At 44.7% G+C, this 17,556-nt stretch overlaps 2 protein-coding genes across 3 annotated transcripts in view; both read left to right on the top strand.

Annotated features, from left to right (window-relative positions):
• Positions 1 to 12,242, top strand: part of slc27a6 (solute carrier family 27 member 6) — a 47,857-nt gene extending 35,615 nt beyond the window's left edge. The window contains exon 11 of the mRNA XM_034896598.1: positions 12,208 to 12,242. The gene's annotated coding sequence lies outside the window, so the exon portion shown is untranslated. The remainder of the gene's footprint in view (positions 1 to 12,207) is intronic.
• slc12a2 (solute carrier family 12 member 2) overlaps positions 3,679 to 17,556 on the top strand; it is a 52,908-nt gene continuing 39,030 nt past the window's right edge. The window contains exon 1 of one of the 2 annotated variants that reach the window (XM_034896594.1): positions 3,679 to 4,709. In XM_034896594.1, the coding sequence (XP_034752485.1) occupies positions 4,143 to 4,709 (567 nt within the window). In that variant the 5' untranslated portion in view covers positions 3,679 to 4,142. The remainder of the gene's footprint in view (positions 4,710 to 17,556) is intronic. The other variant, XM_034896593.1, reaches the window with a different exon arrangement.

Raw genomic sequence — 17,556 nt, 5'->3', positions numbered from 1 at the left:
AAGTAGTGATTATTTACATGGAGTCTGGTGGAGATATGCTGCTCAATACATGCTAAAAGTAGTGATTATTTACATGGATTCTGGTGGAGATATGCTGCTCTATACACACTAAAAGTAGTGATTATTTACGTGGAGTCTGGTGGAGATATGTTGCTCTATACACGCTAAAAGTAGTAATTATTTACATGGAGTCTGGTGGAGATATGTTGCTCTATACAAGCTACAAGTAGTGATTATTTACATGGAGTCTGGTGGAGATACGTTGCTCTATACACGCTAAAAGTAGTGATTATTTACATGGAGTCTGGTGGACATATGTTGCTCTATACACACTAAAAGTAGTGATTATTTACATGGAGTCTGGTGGACATATGCTGCTCTATACACACTAAAGTACTGATTATTTACATGGAGTCTGGTGGAGATATGCTGCTTTATACACGCTAAAAGTAGTGATTATTTACATGGAGTCTGGTGGACATATGCAGCTCTATACACACTAAAAGTAGTGATTATTTACATGGAGTCCGGTGGAGATATGCTGCTCTGTACACACTAAAAGTAGTGATTATTTACATGGAGTCAGGAGGATCCATCCTAGGGATCCATCCCATAATGTTGTCACACACTTAGAGTAATAAAATGAGTCTGTAAGCAGAAACAACAGAGCTTTTAAAGGATGCTGACTGATCGTGTTTCTCTACATGATTAAGTTTTTACGATGAAATGTAAAATGATGAGATCAGTGTAAATGTCATCTCCATGTGTCCAGTAATGACAGGGCTGGATCAGGAACCACTGCCCTGTGTTCCAGACCCCCAGGAACCCCCAGGAACCCCCAGGAGCCACCACAAGCCCCCGGGTGCGGCTCACTGTCAACTGTGGTGAGAACACTTTACTTTGTTGTGGCCTGTCTTGGAGAGAGTGGCTGCGTTGGAAAATCTAGTTTTAAGAACTCAATCATTTTAGTTTATCATTTGTTTTGTTTTATTTTATATTTTTTATAAGAGCACGTCTCAATATTCTTGGACAAGTATGTGCAATAATTACTTGGTGCAATAATTTAACAGTAACATTTTATATTATTCATGTACTGTATTTATGTTGACACTGCACTACAATAGAACTTGTTCAATCCATTTCAAACAATATTTTGAATCTAATCTCACTTGACTTAAAGTTTGTATTACTTGTTACTGTAACTATGTTACTTCATACACTTATTGACTCCCTCTTTTCCTACTCTAATTTATCTTGAATTTGACCGGTCAAGCATATTTCTTCATACATTTCATTCCTGCTTGTGTAATCAAATTACAAATGTGCATCTGGGAATATACAAGCCCCAGTTTCAGTCTGAGAACGAGGTTTTACAATATAAGCATATTAAAAAAAATACAATCACACAGTGGTATACTTAACTAAAGACGTACTGTACATCTGACACAACCGCATTCCCATTAGCTCAGAAAAACATGTGCTTTATTCTGTATTTCACAACTTGTCATTACTGGTCAGATGTGCTGTATATGTGTGTGGGAACACATTTTATTCATTCTGATTTAGACATAATTAATAACACACACACCCACTGTTATATGACACCATAACTAATATGTTGACCCCACAAATATTCACTGGGCGCGACCAGCTGCGAAACCTCCTTAAGAGCAACAGACACTGTTGCAAAGACCACTGATGACACTGATAATGTCTTTAACAGTTGTTCTGCTAGAAATGTGCTTCATTTTGTCAAAATCACTACTGTAGTCTACTTTCTGAGTTTGGAATAAAAGAGAAGAGATTAAAGTTGGTTCTTGGCTCTGAAAAGCTTTTCCAGTCTCAGCCTATAGTCATCCCCCTCTAGCTTTACTAATGGATGTATGCTGAAACATAATAATTATAATATGTTCAACTATGTTTGTACAAAAGCTGTAAATTATATTAACATTCTTTCTTACATAATCGTTTCCTTCATTTTGGGCCACAGCTATCCCTTGTCTAAATGGATTTACCACCAAAACAGCCAGACCTGATTACAGTGGTTTCATTTGTGGAGCAAGATGTCTCACATGGCGTTATTATATTAGTATGAGGTCAGTGGGACCAGTAGGTCAACGGCTATCAGCTCGAGCTCCCGAAGGAAGGAACAGGATCCGGGAGCGGGTAGTGGAGCCGGTGCCGGTGCTGGAAGGACTGGCCAAGGCCCGGTTGAGGTTGGAGCCCTCCTACTACCAGATGATGGCCAGTTTGCTGGTTTTCAGTCGTTGGTGGGCTGTAAGGGGAGTGTTATGCTCTGTGGGGGGGGGGGGGGGGGGGGGGGGGGGGGGGGGGGGGGGGGGGGGGGGGGGGGGGGGGGGGGGGGGGGGGGGGGGGGGGGGGGGGGGGGGGGGGGGGGGGATGGAGAGTGTGTGGTCAGCTTTTGGAATAAACACAAAGTTTGTACTGATAGCATTTAGTTTCAAATATTGTTTAGTTTGTCTTGTTTTATGTATGTTGGTTTTCTGTGATTATGAGTCTAATCTGAAAAGGGTCCGATAAAGGGACTTTGATAACCTCTCCACTTCCCGCTTTACACTCAGATGTAAGTTTTAAACCACACCTTTTTTGAAACACTACACACAATTCTGTACAACTGGCACACTCTTCTTAAATAGAATCTCTTGTGTTCACAGGCAACACACATGGTCCATTTAAATGTCCTCCACATCCACTCTGTCTCCTTGCATGTGCATGCACATGTTGCACAGTTGTTCATTTAGCAATCAGAACTTTAGCTCTAAAGGGGCCAGGTGAGCTGGTCTGTCTTGGCCCACAGGAGGATGTAGCAGGGCATCGCGGGACGTGTAGCAGGACCACGGAGACAGCTGCAACCAGGATTCTGGAGCCTCCCTGATCCAAGGAAAACTGCTGGGGGGAAAGAACAAAAGGACTCCGGGGAATGACCCCCCAGAGCTCGGAACAAGCATTTCTGGGACATGGATGCACACAGATGGAAAGAGAGGATTAGTTAAAGGGAACACGGAACATGCAAACACGCCAGGACTGATGTAGCTAGTTTGAACAGAAAATACCATTTTGAGATGGTCTACCATTGTTTTAGCCAGTTTCATTTTGCAGCAGATTTGTGGTTTTGCCTTGTGTGTGTGTGTTTTTTGTATTTGTGTGTGTGCAGAGAGTGAGGTGCTCTTTAAGAAAACATAAGAGCAAACAGTTAAATGCATTTAACAGTATTGTTCTGGTAACAGCGGTCTCTGAAGTGTTTACAGAGGTTAGGTTACGTGGAATGCTGTAGGACCATGTGTGCACTGCACTTTCTCAGCCATTTGTTAGTGTGCTCATATGGGGCTTAGCCTCAGGCATGTGGTGGATTCACCAATCCTTAAACTCGGTTTGGCCCTAAAAGGCCTTCATGGTGACACAATGCACTACTACAAGGGAAGTGTTGATCCAGCCACGTAAAAACTCCATGTTATTAACTCTTAGTCCCCACAGCCGGGAAGCTTCCAGACAGCGCGTTGGAGTTGGCGCAGTCCCCATCTCTTCCCTCCACGAGAGCAGGACGTCACGCCTGCTTTTTAGCCAAATGCGCGATCTTCTCGCGACATTTCCCTCCGACTGAAAAAAAAAGAGACGCGATCGATGACATCTCGCGAGCCCACCCTTCAGTGATGCCAACTGCAGTGTGTGTATAATAGCAGCGAGGGCAGCCCCGGGAGTCTAGGAGAAGGTGCAGCAAGGTCGACAACAGCATCCCGCCCTGAACCACACAAAGACCGGAGGCGGACGGGCTTAGTCCGGCGCTCGAGCGAGTGAAAGTTAGCGGGGGTATTTTGGATTTACTGCCGCGGAAGAAGAGGAGGAAGAAGAAGAAGCAGAAGAAGGAGGAGAGTATCCGAAAGTTTGTAGAGCGTAGCCTCATGTTCCGAGACAGCTAGCGAGCTATCATCCACTGCTACCGTTAACGTTGTCGCCGTCCGCTCGGCTCGAAGCTGCGGCGGAGCAGCGGCTTCTACCCGACACTAGGAAGCCAGTTGTCCGTTTGTCACGGGGGCGGCTGCCGGGCTTCCACACTTCCTCCCGTTAGTTTGTGGGCCACACCGTGTTTCTTACCCACACTGCTTTCACGTTTTGTGTGTGCCATGTCAGCGCCATCCTCCACCACATCTGCTCCGGAACAGGATTTTCTAGCTTCGGATGCTGGGCTGAGGCCGCCCGGTCCGACGCCCAGCCAGAGCCGGTTCCAGGTGGACCTTGTGGCTGAGGCGGCGGGCGCCCATGAAGAGAAGTCCCCCAGCTCCGACGCCTCCACGACTGTCCCATTCAGCGATAAGACCAGCCCCGTCGCTCCTCCAGAGGCTCCCGGTGCGGATCCAGGTGTCGGCGGAGAGGAAGCCAAAGGCCGGTTTCGGGTGGTGAATTTCGCGGATCCGAGCGCTGCGGGGAGCGCGGCCTCTCCGGAGGCGCCGCCGGCTGAGAGCCTGCAGAACGGGGACACGGTGATGAGCGAGACCAGCTTGCATTCGTCCACAGGGGGCCAGCATCACTATCACTATGACACCCACACCAACACCTATTACCTGAGGACTTTTGGCCACAACACCATCGATGCCGTGCCCAACATCGATTTTTACCGGCAGACATCAGCGCCGCTGGGGGAGAAACTGATCAGACCCACCCTGTCGGAGCTGCACGACGAGCTGGACAAGGTAAGCCCCCCCCCCATGGTTGTGAGACAGGCATGACGCCGCGGTGTCTTTACCGCTCAAAGTCAATGTCTTTATAACGGATGATAAGTCTCGGTAATAACAGGTATTGCATGGCGCCATGGTCCAAAAACAGGGAACAGGCCTACAGTATATATGTGGGGTCCAGTTTAAGGGTTAAGACCTTGTAATAGGGTTTGAATTAGGTGAGTGTTAAGGTTAGGCATTTAGTTGTATTGGTTAAGGTTAGGGTAAGGGGCTAGGGAATGCATTATGTCAGTGACAGGTCCCCACAAAGTGTGTGTGTGTGTGTGTGTGTGTGTGTGTGTGTGTGTGTGTGGAAACATCCTGTGCTTTTCCCTCTAGGTCACTGAGTCCCAGTCAGCCTGCACCCTGCTCTGCTTCTCTGTTGCATTTCCAGATTCCAGTGTCCAGACAGAAGCTATGGCTCAGGGTCAGAGGTTATCAAATGACTGGTCCTGGTCCTTGGTTACATGTGCACAGCTGATGCTTTTATGCTTCGCTGTCATTGTGTTTACTTTATGAACAATAAGCTTATGAAAGGTACACAGCAGTTTGAGCTGGTTGTAATTGGTCAGGTGATCCTCTTGTTCAGGCTCCCGGTTAGTCTCGAAGGTGTTGGGTGGCTTTAGTTCAGGGATCTGCAGACCAGACCCTTACTTTATAGACGTGGTTATGTCTTCCCCGGACTGTGGCCGCAAACTTTTAAAAACTGTTATCTTGTGTTGACACACCTGGGCCATATAGCATAAGTGTCTCCTTATGACTCTTCTTCCACCAAAGGGCCTTAAACAAACCACTACCAGAGTTTTTTTTACACAAAACATTGATATGTATGAAAATATGCCAAAACATATGTAATTTAAAAAAGTTTGGAAAGCCAGAGCCCATAATTAATACAACAACTGAAAGCTTTGAGACAACATTTCTAAAGAAGTCCACTGGCGACCAAGTACAATCATTAAATCTGAGAAAAGTTATTAAGTTAGCTTTGGTGCTCACGTTAATATTCCATTCAGGCTTAACAACTTGGGTGCTGCACCTAAGCCCTATAATTACAGGGGACATCCGGACATATTTATAGCCGGTCAACATTGCAAAATATCTCAACATCTGTCAGGTTGAGACTGGTTGGAGTTTGGCATCGTAGAGTTTCCATCATGTCCTATTAGCAAGTAATTCTAAAAAGTAATTTCACCTACAGTGTGTTTATCTGAGCCCAAGTCGCTTGCAATCGTCAAGGTTACATTTTGATAAAGTTCACAGTGGCTGTTGGCAGCGGCCGCCTGGCTAATACATCACAACCGTGATGAATTACTCCCTCTGGGAGAGAGCGCTCTGCACTGTCAACATCTAGCTATGAATGGAAGACATTCATAAAATGCAGTCAGACCGCTACGCTGTGGGGACCCAAGTCTCTCTTCTGGATCAGAAAAACAGTTCTTTGATGCAGTTCAAGCCAATGACCACCATAGCTGATAATAAAGCTGATAACAGCATGATGCAGAGGGGCGGTGTAGATGGAGCTACTTGAGTCTGTGTGTGTAGTACTTAAATGTGATCTTTGTTTCAGAGGTTTTGATAGAGCCCAACTGATTTTTTTGGAGCTTGAGGCAGATACTAGGGCGGGGCACTGGATCACCATACTTCAGGTACTCTCATCAGATCACGGTTTGAGTCACGGATGGGATCAATTTTCACATCAGCACATAAAAAGTACTGAAAAAGGACTTTCACCCCGGAAATGGGTTTTTCAAATCTTAACTACTGGCTTGGTGCCTAAACGTAACTCACTGACGCAAAACTGCAATGTTGGCCAAAACGCTGCGTTCACGCCTCCAGACTTTAAGGAACGGCAACGTTAAACATTAATTTCACACTAATATCGAGGTTGAACATTTGCGATGAATCCGCGGTTTACATGCATTCCGAATCATGAGTTCGGGATGTAACGTCACGGTTCTAGAGACCAAGACGATCACGGCCTCCTGTACTACCGCGGTATTGGATGCCTTTTAGCAGCACCGTTTTTCCCAGTGATAAGGATATTTTAAAGTTAACGTGTAATCGTTCCATCCCTAGTGTGCATCCGTACAGACCTGGATCAACTCCGGCCCGTTCCACTGCTACTGATTTATATTTGGGTAAAAAACTCTTTCCTCTTACCAAACATCTGTTAAGAAACCTTTACATTTGGTTATTAAAGAGTGAAATGGAGCAGGCCATTTGACATTGTACAACCTGTAGCCTATACACAGTCTCTCAATGACCTTAATCACTTCTGACATTCGTTACGTATCAGCTGATAAGACATTTCAGTATTGTTCTCAGGTTTATTAATCTGGATTATTTTTCTGGATGAATGGATCAGTTGTTTGGTCTCTGAAATGTCAAAGCCCAGGGTGACGTCCTTAAATGTCTTGTTTTGTCCCCAACTACAGATATTCAGTGTCCTGTCCCAGAGGAAAGAAGGAAATAGAAAATATTAGAATATTATAAATATATATTCTATATAAATATTAGACTTTTTACATAAGAGAATGACTCCAACCGATTTGATCATCAGAACAGTTGGCGTTTATTTTAATATTTCATCTTTCCACTTTTTCACTCCTCCCAAGTTGTTTTGTTTAGCTTTAGCACCACCACAGCTAGCCTAGGTCCATCACAGGCATCTTTGAACTGCTAAGATGTTTGACTAGGACTGGGTCAGTGCAGTTTTGAATATATACAATGTCTGGCCAGACTCCTAATCTTGCTTACTCGACCTGATTTTCTATCAAAAACGTTGCCGTTGTACATGTTATTTAGTTGAGCTCTTGTACCGCAGCTTGTGTTTTGGACATTTAATAATTTAGAGTTTTGCCTTGATTGGGTCAATGAAAAATATGTTTTGTGGATATATATATATTTTTATTTCTGAGAGTGAGGATTTGGTAGTGGAGGCCAGATATCTTATAACCACAAGTATTTCTAAAACAATTGAAAGCATGCCCAGCCCTGGTTTGTGTGTTCGGCTAATAGACGGAGGATGAGTCATCAGTTGGAATAATTTCAACTTCATTTTTGTCCCCAGAGGGCACTTGGTTTACAGCTAGGCAAACAATACATGGACAGACCTATACGTACAGTACACACGGGGGGGGGGGGAGGTGAGGCCAGAGGCCCCCAGTTGTCACCGTTGTCAAATGGGCAACGCATTTACACAATGCAGGGAGGACTCTCTCTGTGTAACGCCTGGAACTGTTGCATGTTCATCTGTCATGTTTGTACCCTGCTAGGAATAGGTGCAGATTGACACACTGTGTGTTGTGTGCTGGTGTTGAGTAAGCACCTTCATGTGCACTATGTAATCTCCAGTGTAAGCGTGCAGGAAGCAGTTTGCAAAAGGTAGAACAAACACTGTTGGTTAATGAGTCAATAGGAAGTCAGGATCGAGAACTTTTATAGGACCCCACTCCAGACTGCAAACATGTCACAGCAGGATCTGTAAGGCCGTGACATATGTAACACCCAAACCTAACTTTATGTCATCTGTTATCACATATCTACTGTCTAGGAGTGAACATTGAGAACCTGTTCCAATTTCTAAAAATGATGATTCCAATGGAATTGTTTGAAATGTACATTTGGGGTCTTTGGTCTGGTCAAGGGTTTCTAATTTGGCAGCCTGAGTTGAGTAGAGTTAGGTCAGGTCTTTAGGACGCGGGTAGGGGCTGGGGTCTGAATAACAAGATGTTGTCCAGTATGTCCCTCAATGTGAGCAGGGTGCTTTTGTCCCCGATCACTGTCTCCGGTCAGTTATAGTAAATGAAAAACGTTGAAAAGCAATATCCCTTCCTTGCTCCTTAATCTCTGTTCCCATATCCAGCCGCCGAGTGGAAAGTGATGAAAAGCTGGTCTCATGTTGTCTCAAGGTTGTTCCCTGGTCAGAATATATTGGCTCCTAATGGCAAGTATGTCGTACAGTTTCATCACCACTGAATTACACACTGAATGTGCCCCATCAGCTGATAGACAGCAGGGTTTAATTAGCAGCTGGGGTTGGCTCACATTCATAGAGGCAGCACTGTTTGGGGTCCGAATCTGGGCGTTTGAAAGGGTCTGAAGGTCATGGTGACCGTGGTCTCTCCTCTCCAACATTGAAGTCTGCATGCCCAGATCGAAATGTGGAATGGAAATTCCACTGTACCAATTGACTATTAGCCATGGGCTCAGAGCAATCAATGAGTCCCTCAGTGTCCCATCAGGGGCGTTAAGAGACTGAGTGCCTCTGCCTCTCTCTGAGGGCTGCTGAACATGTAAGCAGGCAGGAATGTCTCAGGCTACTTTACATTTCTACCTTTTGCTTTAAAAAGGAATATCTTCTGCTATGTTTCATTCCCCCTGCTCTGGCGTTCACCGCTCTCATTCCCCCTGCTCTGGTGTGTCTGAGCCCCTAACCCCGAGACATTAGGAACCCTTCTGACCCGTGTTGGTTATGAATCTGCGGGTTGTGTTTCAGTCTCCAAAGTGACATTTGGCAACGCCGACACTGACGCCAACGTTTCTCCTCCTGATTGGGTGTTATCGGTCACAATGTCTTTTTCTCTGAGACCAAAGCTACTAATGTTACCATGGAAACTTCCAGCAGTGGGCTACATCTCCACGCTGCCTCCTGTTTATGTCCAGTATACCAGGATGTTGATGACATATGAGGTCTGGGCGTGATAGTTTAAAAAGAGATTAGTTCTTCTACTGGAGATAAAAACATCACTTTTGGCTCAAAACTCAGCTGCTTAAAAACCAGAACGTAGCGATGGAGATGTCGCCCGGCGGTCCTGGTCTATCGGGCTCTCGATCAGGCAGCAGTAGTACATATCGACGAGTCACAAGGGAAACGGTGACAGGGCAGATTTATTCAGGCCAGAGCGGCCAAGCATAAAGGCCTTGCTTAAATATTGATGGCTGCTCAGTGTTGCTGCTCCACTGTGTCTAATAGGGGTGCAATGAGTCATGTATTCGTATTGAGCCGAAACAGTATGGGCGTCAGGGATTGTGTCCCCAGAAGGAAACTTTGTCACCATCTGTTTTATCTTAAAATTTCAAATTTCTCTTTGTTGATCTCACTTCAATTTTCTTGCAGCAGCCAAACTGACCAACACATATGATGATAAAATAGATGTTGGCGTCGTATATAAATAAGCCATCTAGCTTAAGTGATGTCGGATTAAACACAACGTGGCGTCCTTCCTGCAGGTGTTACCCACAGTGCATGTAGCAGCAGTCCCTCGTTGGTTTGTTGAGCTGCTGCTTTGAAACTTTTCTTTTAAAGATTATTTAGTTTGGTGTTTTTCGGCCTTTGATATAATAGGACGGCTTAGACATGACGGGCAGCGAAGGGCCGCAGGTTGGAGGCAACCCAGCGGCAGCTGCGTCCAGGACTAAGCCTCTGCGCCCTACCAGGTGGGCTACCCAGGCGCCCCACTTTTTTTTTTTTTTTTAAACCTGACTTTATAGATGCACCTCTACTTTTAACCAGTGACTTAGGAAGAAATTGTATTTTGGGCGAACCAGTGTAAAAGTGAGTGGGCCATTTTCAAAAAGACGTAGAAGTATCAAATAGGCCAATCAAGAACTTTACCCTCCAACATACTGCATTACAACGGCAATAAAATGAACTAATAACATTGAATAAAATCTGTAATAGATGCAAGGCCTTGGAGTATTTGGTTGTAGTTCTCCGAGGCTTACAGCTGAACAACATGTCCTACCTAGTGAAATGCCGACGTAAAAAGGAAACGAGGAAAATGAGCCAAACGAGGTACACGCTGCTCTGAGTCTTTTTACAGGAGGTGTTGGGGAGCTTGCACAATGGAGCCGCTGTTTAAGGCATTTTTTTTTATTTTTATATAACCAAATCACTCCCTCACCCTTTTTGGGTCCGGCCCCCCGCCCCCCCCCCCTTCTCTTTGTTCGCTGAACAGATTTTACACAGACAGGAAGCAGAGGACGCCCCGGGCTTCTGCTGTGGCCTTTGACAGGAGAGGGTTTCCTTTTGTCTCAGCATCATGGCCTTACAGCTGTTGTTATGTATGTGTGTGTGTGTGTGTGTATATATATATATATATATATATATATATATATATATATATATATATATATACACACACACACACACACACACACACACACAGGCTTGTAAACCTCTGTGTGGGTGAGAGTGTGTGCCGAGGACCTGGCTTCCTTCTTATCCCTACATCCAAGTGCGTCACATGGAGCCTAAAGTCAGAAATAGAACAGCCCCCCCTCCCTCGAGACCATTTGTACAGGAACAGTAATTAAAGTGGGAGTTTGTTTTCCCCCTATAACCTTCCAATAAGGTGAAGTGTAGGCACAGCCCCACAGATCCGGTGTAGAGCATTAGTGGACAGATCCATACAAAATGTGCAACCTTCAAAAGTCCTCTGAAACATTTTGATTGGTTGGGTCTGAGCAACTCCCTGCATTGGTTATGACAACCGTGCATGCTCCATGGTGGAGGAGATGTCCGGGCTCTCTGTCTCTAAATGGGTTGGTATTTATGTCCTGACAGTTTGTAACGGTTCCCAAACACAACCGCAAAGGAAAAGTACAACGCAAAAACTTAAGGAAATGGGCGGCTCTTTGATATTAATAAAAAAGGTTATGTTCAACCTAGCCCTGCTACTTAATCAAACCGCCACTATGTCCTCCACCACCACCCCTTTAAATACTGTTGAGTGAGAGTAGTTCTCCTGTCCACAGACGAAGGAAACATAGAAATGAGTTTCACAAAGTGTATTGAAACAAGACAACGTACTCCTTCATACAAACATTTTCACCACAACCATAACCAATCCCGCACATTTAAACCCCTCCACAAGGAAAAAAAGACCCAATGTCCCGCTGTTCAAAAGTTCCTTAAAGTGATTTAAATAATCCGGATAAACAAAAGTCCTCCTCCTTTGAAAACAAACAAAAATGCCGGGTGAAGCGTGGCGAGACGCCGCAGTCAATAAGTGTTGAACGGGTAACTTACGCGACCTTGCCACCCACAGTCCGATTGGTAGAAGGGTTACGCAGTAGTCCAGAGTAACTTCCAATTGGTAATCCACTGAGACAAGATAAACAATTTATCCCGCGGTGTATCCCATCTGGCAGGCCTGCCAAAACCAGAGCCCTCCTCAATCGTGACCGCCTCTCCCGTTGATCTCCAAAGTCTCTTTCTCCTCGATCGATCAGCTGATGAGCTCTACGTCCCAACCCCGTCTCCTTTATACCCCCGCCTCTAACAAACCACTTAAAGAAAAAATGTATACAAATGTCAGTCTGTAAACAATCCGTGGTCCCAGCTCAGTCCTCAGATAACACAGCTTATTACTTATTACAGACATTATTCATGTTCCCCATCACATAAAAGAAAAAGCTGCACATGAAGCTAGTATGGGTGACCATTACAAGTTGTTGTTTCTTGTTGCGCTCAGTTCCACACAGACTGATCGACTGACTGCTCGCGTTTCTTGACCACTTTGTGATGTCGCTGTTTTCCAAGAGCCCAGCTATTAACCTGGTGAACCCCACATATGACTGATGGGAAGGATTATGAAAGACCCAGGCGTGATCCTTGGTTTACCTAACGCCCCCAGAGTTTAAATGTGGTTCCAGCTGAGTTCTCTGTCTGAAGTTTGGAGATGGGGATTGAGCCTGAGCTCAAACTGTGGTGTTTTCCCCTAGCTTTGTGGAAGACTGTCCCCGTACATGCTGGATCCCTTTGGGGATTTTTGCATCTGTTTGTTGTTGAGTTGTAGGGAACGATTAATCACATTTCAGATAATAAGGCTGCAACTTGGTCACGTGGCTGGCGAGAGCAACGCAGTCTACGCTCTGCAGGGAAAGCATAAGCTTTAGGTACCGCCACGGCGTAGCTGGGTCCTACCCTGGTCTCAGGAACGACAGAAGCTTTAGTCCCAAATAGAAACCGTGTGTCACTTGTGTGAAAAGATGAGCAGCTGCAGGTGTTGTGTCAAACCTGTCTTGCTAACGTTGCTACCTCAAGGGGTTATACCACGAACCTGTGTGTCATCTAAAATACCCAACACCAGTTTGTCAAGTGAGTAGAACCCCACCCGACGGCATCACTCAGTGAAGGTTTGGAAGCATAACGTTAACTCCATATGAACGTACTCTAAAACAGAACGAGGAAATAACTCCAGCACACATAAGCCGCATATTTGTTTCTATATTTCTCTAATCTTTGTGTAATTTCTTTGTAACTTCCACCAGCCTTGGTCAGTGCTCATCATACTACTGGGATTGAAGTAAATGAAAGGTTCACATAAATGAATGCATCACCTAATTTCCTCATCAGACACAGGCCGCAGGTTTGTCTAATCTTGTGGTGTTCATACCAGACGATGATTTAATGCTTGTCATTTGATTAATAATACAAAAGACAAAGAGCTTAAAAATAATCTCATGTTAAATTCCAATTAGATAATTTCCGTAAATCGGTCAGCCCTCGTTTTGTTTGTTGGACTGTTATCACCATATCTGTGACTAACGTTGGAAAAGCTTAACCAGGTAATCAATAAATATCACTCAAAAAGCTTGAATTGACTTAAATTGTTGAAAAAGTCCACTGGGGACAGATTGCAATCACTAGATCTGAGAACAGTCATTTAGTCTATGTGCTATGTAACTATGTGTATGTGTTCATGTAACGTGAGAGGGTTAGGAGCCTTGCTCAAGGGCACTGTGGCTCAGAAAGGCCAGAGAACATGCTGCTGCAGCTCTCTGTGATGAAAGAGGCTTAGCTCACTTGTGGAATGCAGCTTTTTTTGTGTGTGTGTCATGCTGAGAAATGCTGTGAACCCATTTGTGTTGGCCTGACTGTCAGTGAACATGTCATGGCTGCAGCTTGAAGCGACTGGTGTCCCGTTCAGCCAGGGAGTCCATCCCCGTGGGCCAACCGCCAGTCCGCCTTAAATCTTACTAGACATGTCCTTCTTTGGAAAGCTCACACATTGAAATCAGCAATATCTTTTGATTTTCATTTGATTTCAATATTTACATGTCTGGGGTTTCCTTATCTTTTTATTAGGGCTAGGTCCAACACCTTCACCTAAGGCAAATTAATGTAAAATCAATGTGAACATCAAAAATGTTCAGATTGAATGACTGTATTTCACCCCCTCTAGCAACTTTTGTCTCATCTTTTAAAGTGTCATTTATTTATTCTCTGCTCTAGCTTTTCCCACATTTTAGACACAGACATAGTGATGATAATGCTCCAATGTGATGTGCAATTGCATTTTGAATGACCTCTAAACGCCCCCTAAATTCATGGAAGTCTTCCACAAAGCTATGGCAAAGACTGACTCATATGCAAGTCTCACAATTACACATTAGTAATGTTTCCTTCACTGCTCGGGCATGTGATTGCCCTTCCAACAGTCCAAACACACACACGCACACACGCACACAACCATATCAAGTAACCACACAATCCATTTATTTCTATGCAAACAACAGTCCCTCCTGGGCTTTCTGACCTTCATATTCCCATTTCCTGTTTCCTGCCGTGCTCAGCACCGCGCGGCAGATCGACTGTCCGCTCATCGCACTGCTAAGCTCAGCACTTCACAAAGCACACGCACCGTTTCTACTCGGGCCTCTGTCCCAGTGTGAGGGCTGAATGTTGACATCACTGTCTCACATGATACCCCCCCCCCCCCGTAGAGTGGCATAACAAACCTGCCGTAGCTGCTATGAATGGGCAGGCCTGTGATACTGGAGGAAAAACAAAAGACATGCATAGGAATAAAAGCTGTCAAAGCCAACGGGATTGACCGGGGTCCAAACTACTTTCTGGAGCAAATGGTGAACTTTGGACATTAAATTGTGTGTTAGAAGTGTGTGTTCCTGACAAATAGATGCGTATCTGTACGGTAATATTAAAGCAGTCACGCTGTCTTCTCTTACTCTTTGATCACAAAGTTTCTGATTTCAGTCCTCAATTTTCTTTCCACTTTTAAACTATTCAGCCAAAGTCTCCTGCTTGTGTTTAGAACATGTTGTTTTGTTCAAAGGAAACAGGTTTTTTCTAATAGAATGTCTTCCTCATAGTTAGATATTGCCACTAACAAACATTTCAAGTCATACCCTCAATATATCTTAAAAACAGTATTTTCTTTTTCTGAACTCTTCTTGCCTCTTTGTTTAAGTTCGCCTGTCCTCAACAGGAAATGAGTGCTGCCTGATTCACCTTGGACAGGGGACACTTGGACAATATGAGCTCTTGTCTGTATACGTCCCATAGCGTTCCTGTCTGCAGAGCGCCCATGCGCATGGAGTTCGAAGGAACAAGTCAAAGATGTTTGGAGGTCGGTTTGATGTAACAGCGGTCACCTCTCTCTCTGCTTATTGAAGCCAGGAAGGAAGCTTAGATCAACTTCCTGTGTCTTTAGCATCATGGAAAACTGGCTGACATCCTATCATTTAGACATGTTTACAGGCTGCCTGCCACATGTGTGTACACATGCGGGCCGCACGGCAGGAAGTGTCCACGAGCCGCTCTGTTTCCATTCAATTACAGACTGAAGTGGTTGTTGGGGGGGGCGCTTCTATAAACTTGTACAACGCGCATGGGATGGAAAGACACAAGTGATCCACATTCGGACCGGCTCCGACTTGGAGTCCTGTTGAAAAATAATCATTCCAATGGAAGGTTGTTTTTATTGGAATTGTTTGGAAAATGTGGTTTCAGATCTGATCATTGATTCCAAATTTTGACACACGTAAGTGCTGGTTTCCGTAGCGACCACTGTACTTCCAGGAGCTCGTTGTGTTGCAGCCTTGGAGCACAGGAAGCGGCGCTCCAAAGTAACCACCATTGAATCCAAATCAAGTGTTCCTCTTATCTGTGTAATAAGCATGGGACCCGTTTCCACTCCGTCCCTCAGAGAACCGCAGTCAAAAGGAACAATTGGAATCAGAAATGTTAAAATCTAAACGATGCCAACCCTAAATAACTTATTGATCTAGGTAAGAATAGTGTTTATTGTTAGACATTATTTCTAACTGTTTGAGGGTCTAAGTCTAGGTTTCCCACTGTAACTGTAGTTTAACCGTCCTAAAAATAGATGATCCGTTCCCATTGGCTTAGAACATTACGTATAGGCCGAGTTATCTGTGCTAATATGTTGGAGTAATGTTATTGTGTATTATCCGACATTACTTCACATAGTTTTTTTAAATATCGCTCATGGTAATGGACAGACACATTGAATAATTGCAACATAAATGATTTGCTATATCATGTAACATATACATGATTTGAATGGAGCTGGATGAAGACAACACATTCTTACATTGTTTGAAGTTGATAATTAAAATAAAAAGATCAATCAATCGTTTTGGCGGACCTCTTGCAGTAGCTTTGAGGACCTAGGAGTGGCGGATTCCCTGTTGAGCGCATGCTCTATTCCCCCCCCCCCATCTGAGTCTATTCACAGGTGCCGTCACCTGGCTGAGCCACAGAGCTGCTCAGTGTCTGCAGGCGCCTCACTCCTCACCTCTTTCACACTGATGCCGGAGTCTGAGAGTAACTCGACCCAGTTCCAAAACAGAAATCTTTGCAGCGTCAGGCCGGGCCGGTTCTGTTCCATCAACAGGCCTCAGTGGGCAGCAGGGAATCCAACTCTGGGAGACTTTCAGGGCAGTAAAAGAATAATGAAGCGAGTGGTGGGAGGTTTTCCTCAAACAAAGGGGATATGTGTCAGACAGGGGACATCTGATCGCTCCTCTCTGCCTGGGACGGAGTCACGCCGGGAGGCCATGAAACGGGGATCTGAGAATCCATCAGCATCAGCCTGGCCCCAAAGAAGCTTACCCCCGCCATGTTCTCCAGTGCAGGGGACCCCCTGCTATTAAACTGGGCCTACAATAACGTGGCTGGTGGCCTGAAGCCTTTATACATATTTATGGTCAATACAATATTAAGCTACCAAAATAATTACATACCCATACATCCTTAATTATGTAAATACTGTATCATAAAAAATCCTTTAACTATGTATATACCGTACATAGCCACACTCCTTATATTTCTTTGTTTATATTTCTACTCTGATATTGTATACTACATGCAACTGTAACAAAGAATTTCCCTTCAGGGATCAAAGTATTTCAGAACTTATTCCACACTGTAAAGGGCTATGACAGTAAATGTTGTTGTCCTAGCCCTAGTCAGGGAGTCTCCTAGCTCAGGGCTTTAGAGGATTCCCTCAGGTAACGGGGCTTTGTGCTCAGTCTTACACAAGCCTGCATCCAAGCTCCGGCCCTGTCCTGCTGTCCTACTGGGTTTGGGATGTGGTTCAGAGAGAAACTGTTCCAGGCTCGCTGACACAACAGTCTCTTATTTATTTTTTGATTAGGCGTGTTGTCAGTCCTGGTAATTTATAAATAATAACTTGTATGTAGCTATGCTCTGTCCTTCCTGGCTATCTTGTTGTCACGTAGCACAGGACTTGGAGAAGGTCTTTTTATTTTTTTTTAAAGCACGCTTGACTCTGAGACAGCCTTTGTCCAAGGTTAAAGTTTGTTAAATCTAATAGCATCGTGAGTTTTTTTTGTTTGTGTTTTTGTAGCGCTGCCGGGCGAGTCATGCTACCGTTAGCACTGCCGTGCTAAGCTCTCGATGCTTTGTCGTCGTCGTGCAAAGCCAGCCTTTGTGTTGCTTCAGCCATGTAGATAATGTTGACTAATTCGTCCTGTGTCTGTGCTGTGCATTCAACAGTGAGCGCTCTCAGCCACAACAGACGCACTTACT

Source organism: Etheostoma cragini, chromosome 16, assembly GCF_013103735.1.
Source record: "Etheostoma cragini isolate CJK2018 chromosome 16, CSU_Ecrag_1.0, whole genome shotgun sequence".
NCBI classification, from domain to species: domain Eukaryota; kingdom Metazoa; phylum Chordata; class Actinopteri; order Perciformes; family Percidae; genus Etheostoma; species Etheostoma cragini.
The sequence above is the reverse complement of the archived record's forward strand: the minus strand, read 5'-3'. Positions and strand labels throughout refer to the sequence as shown.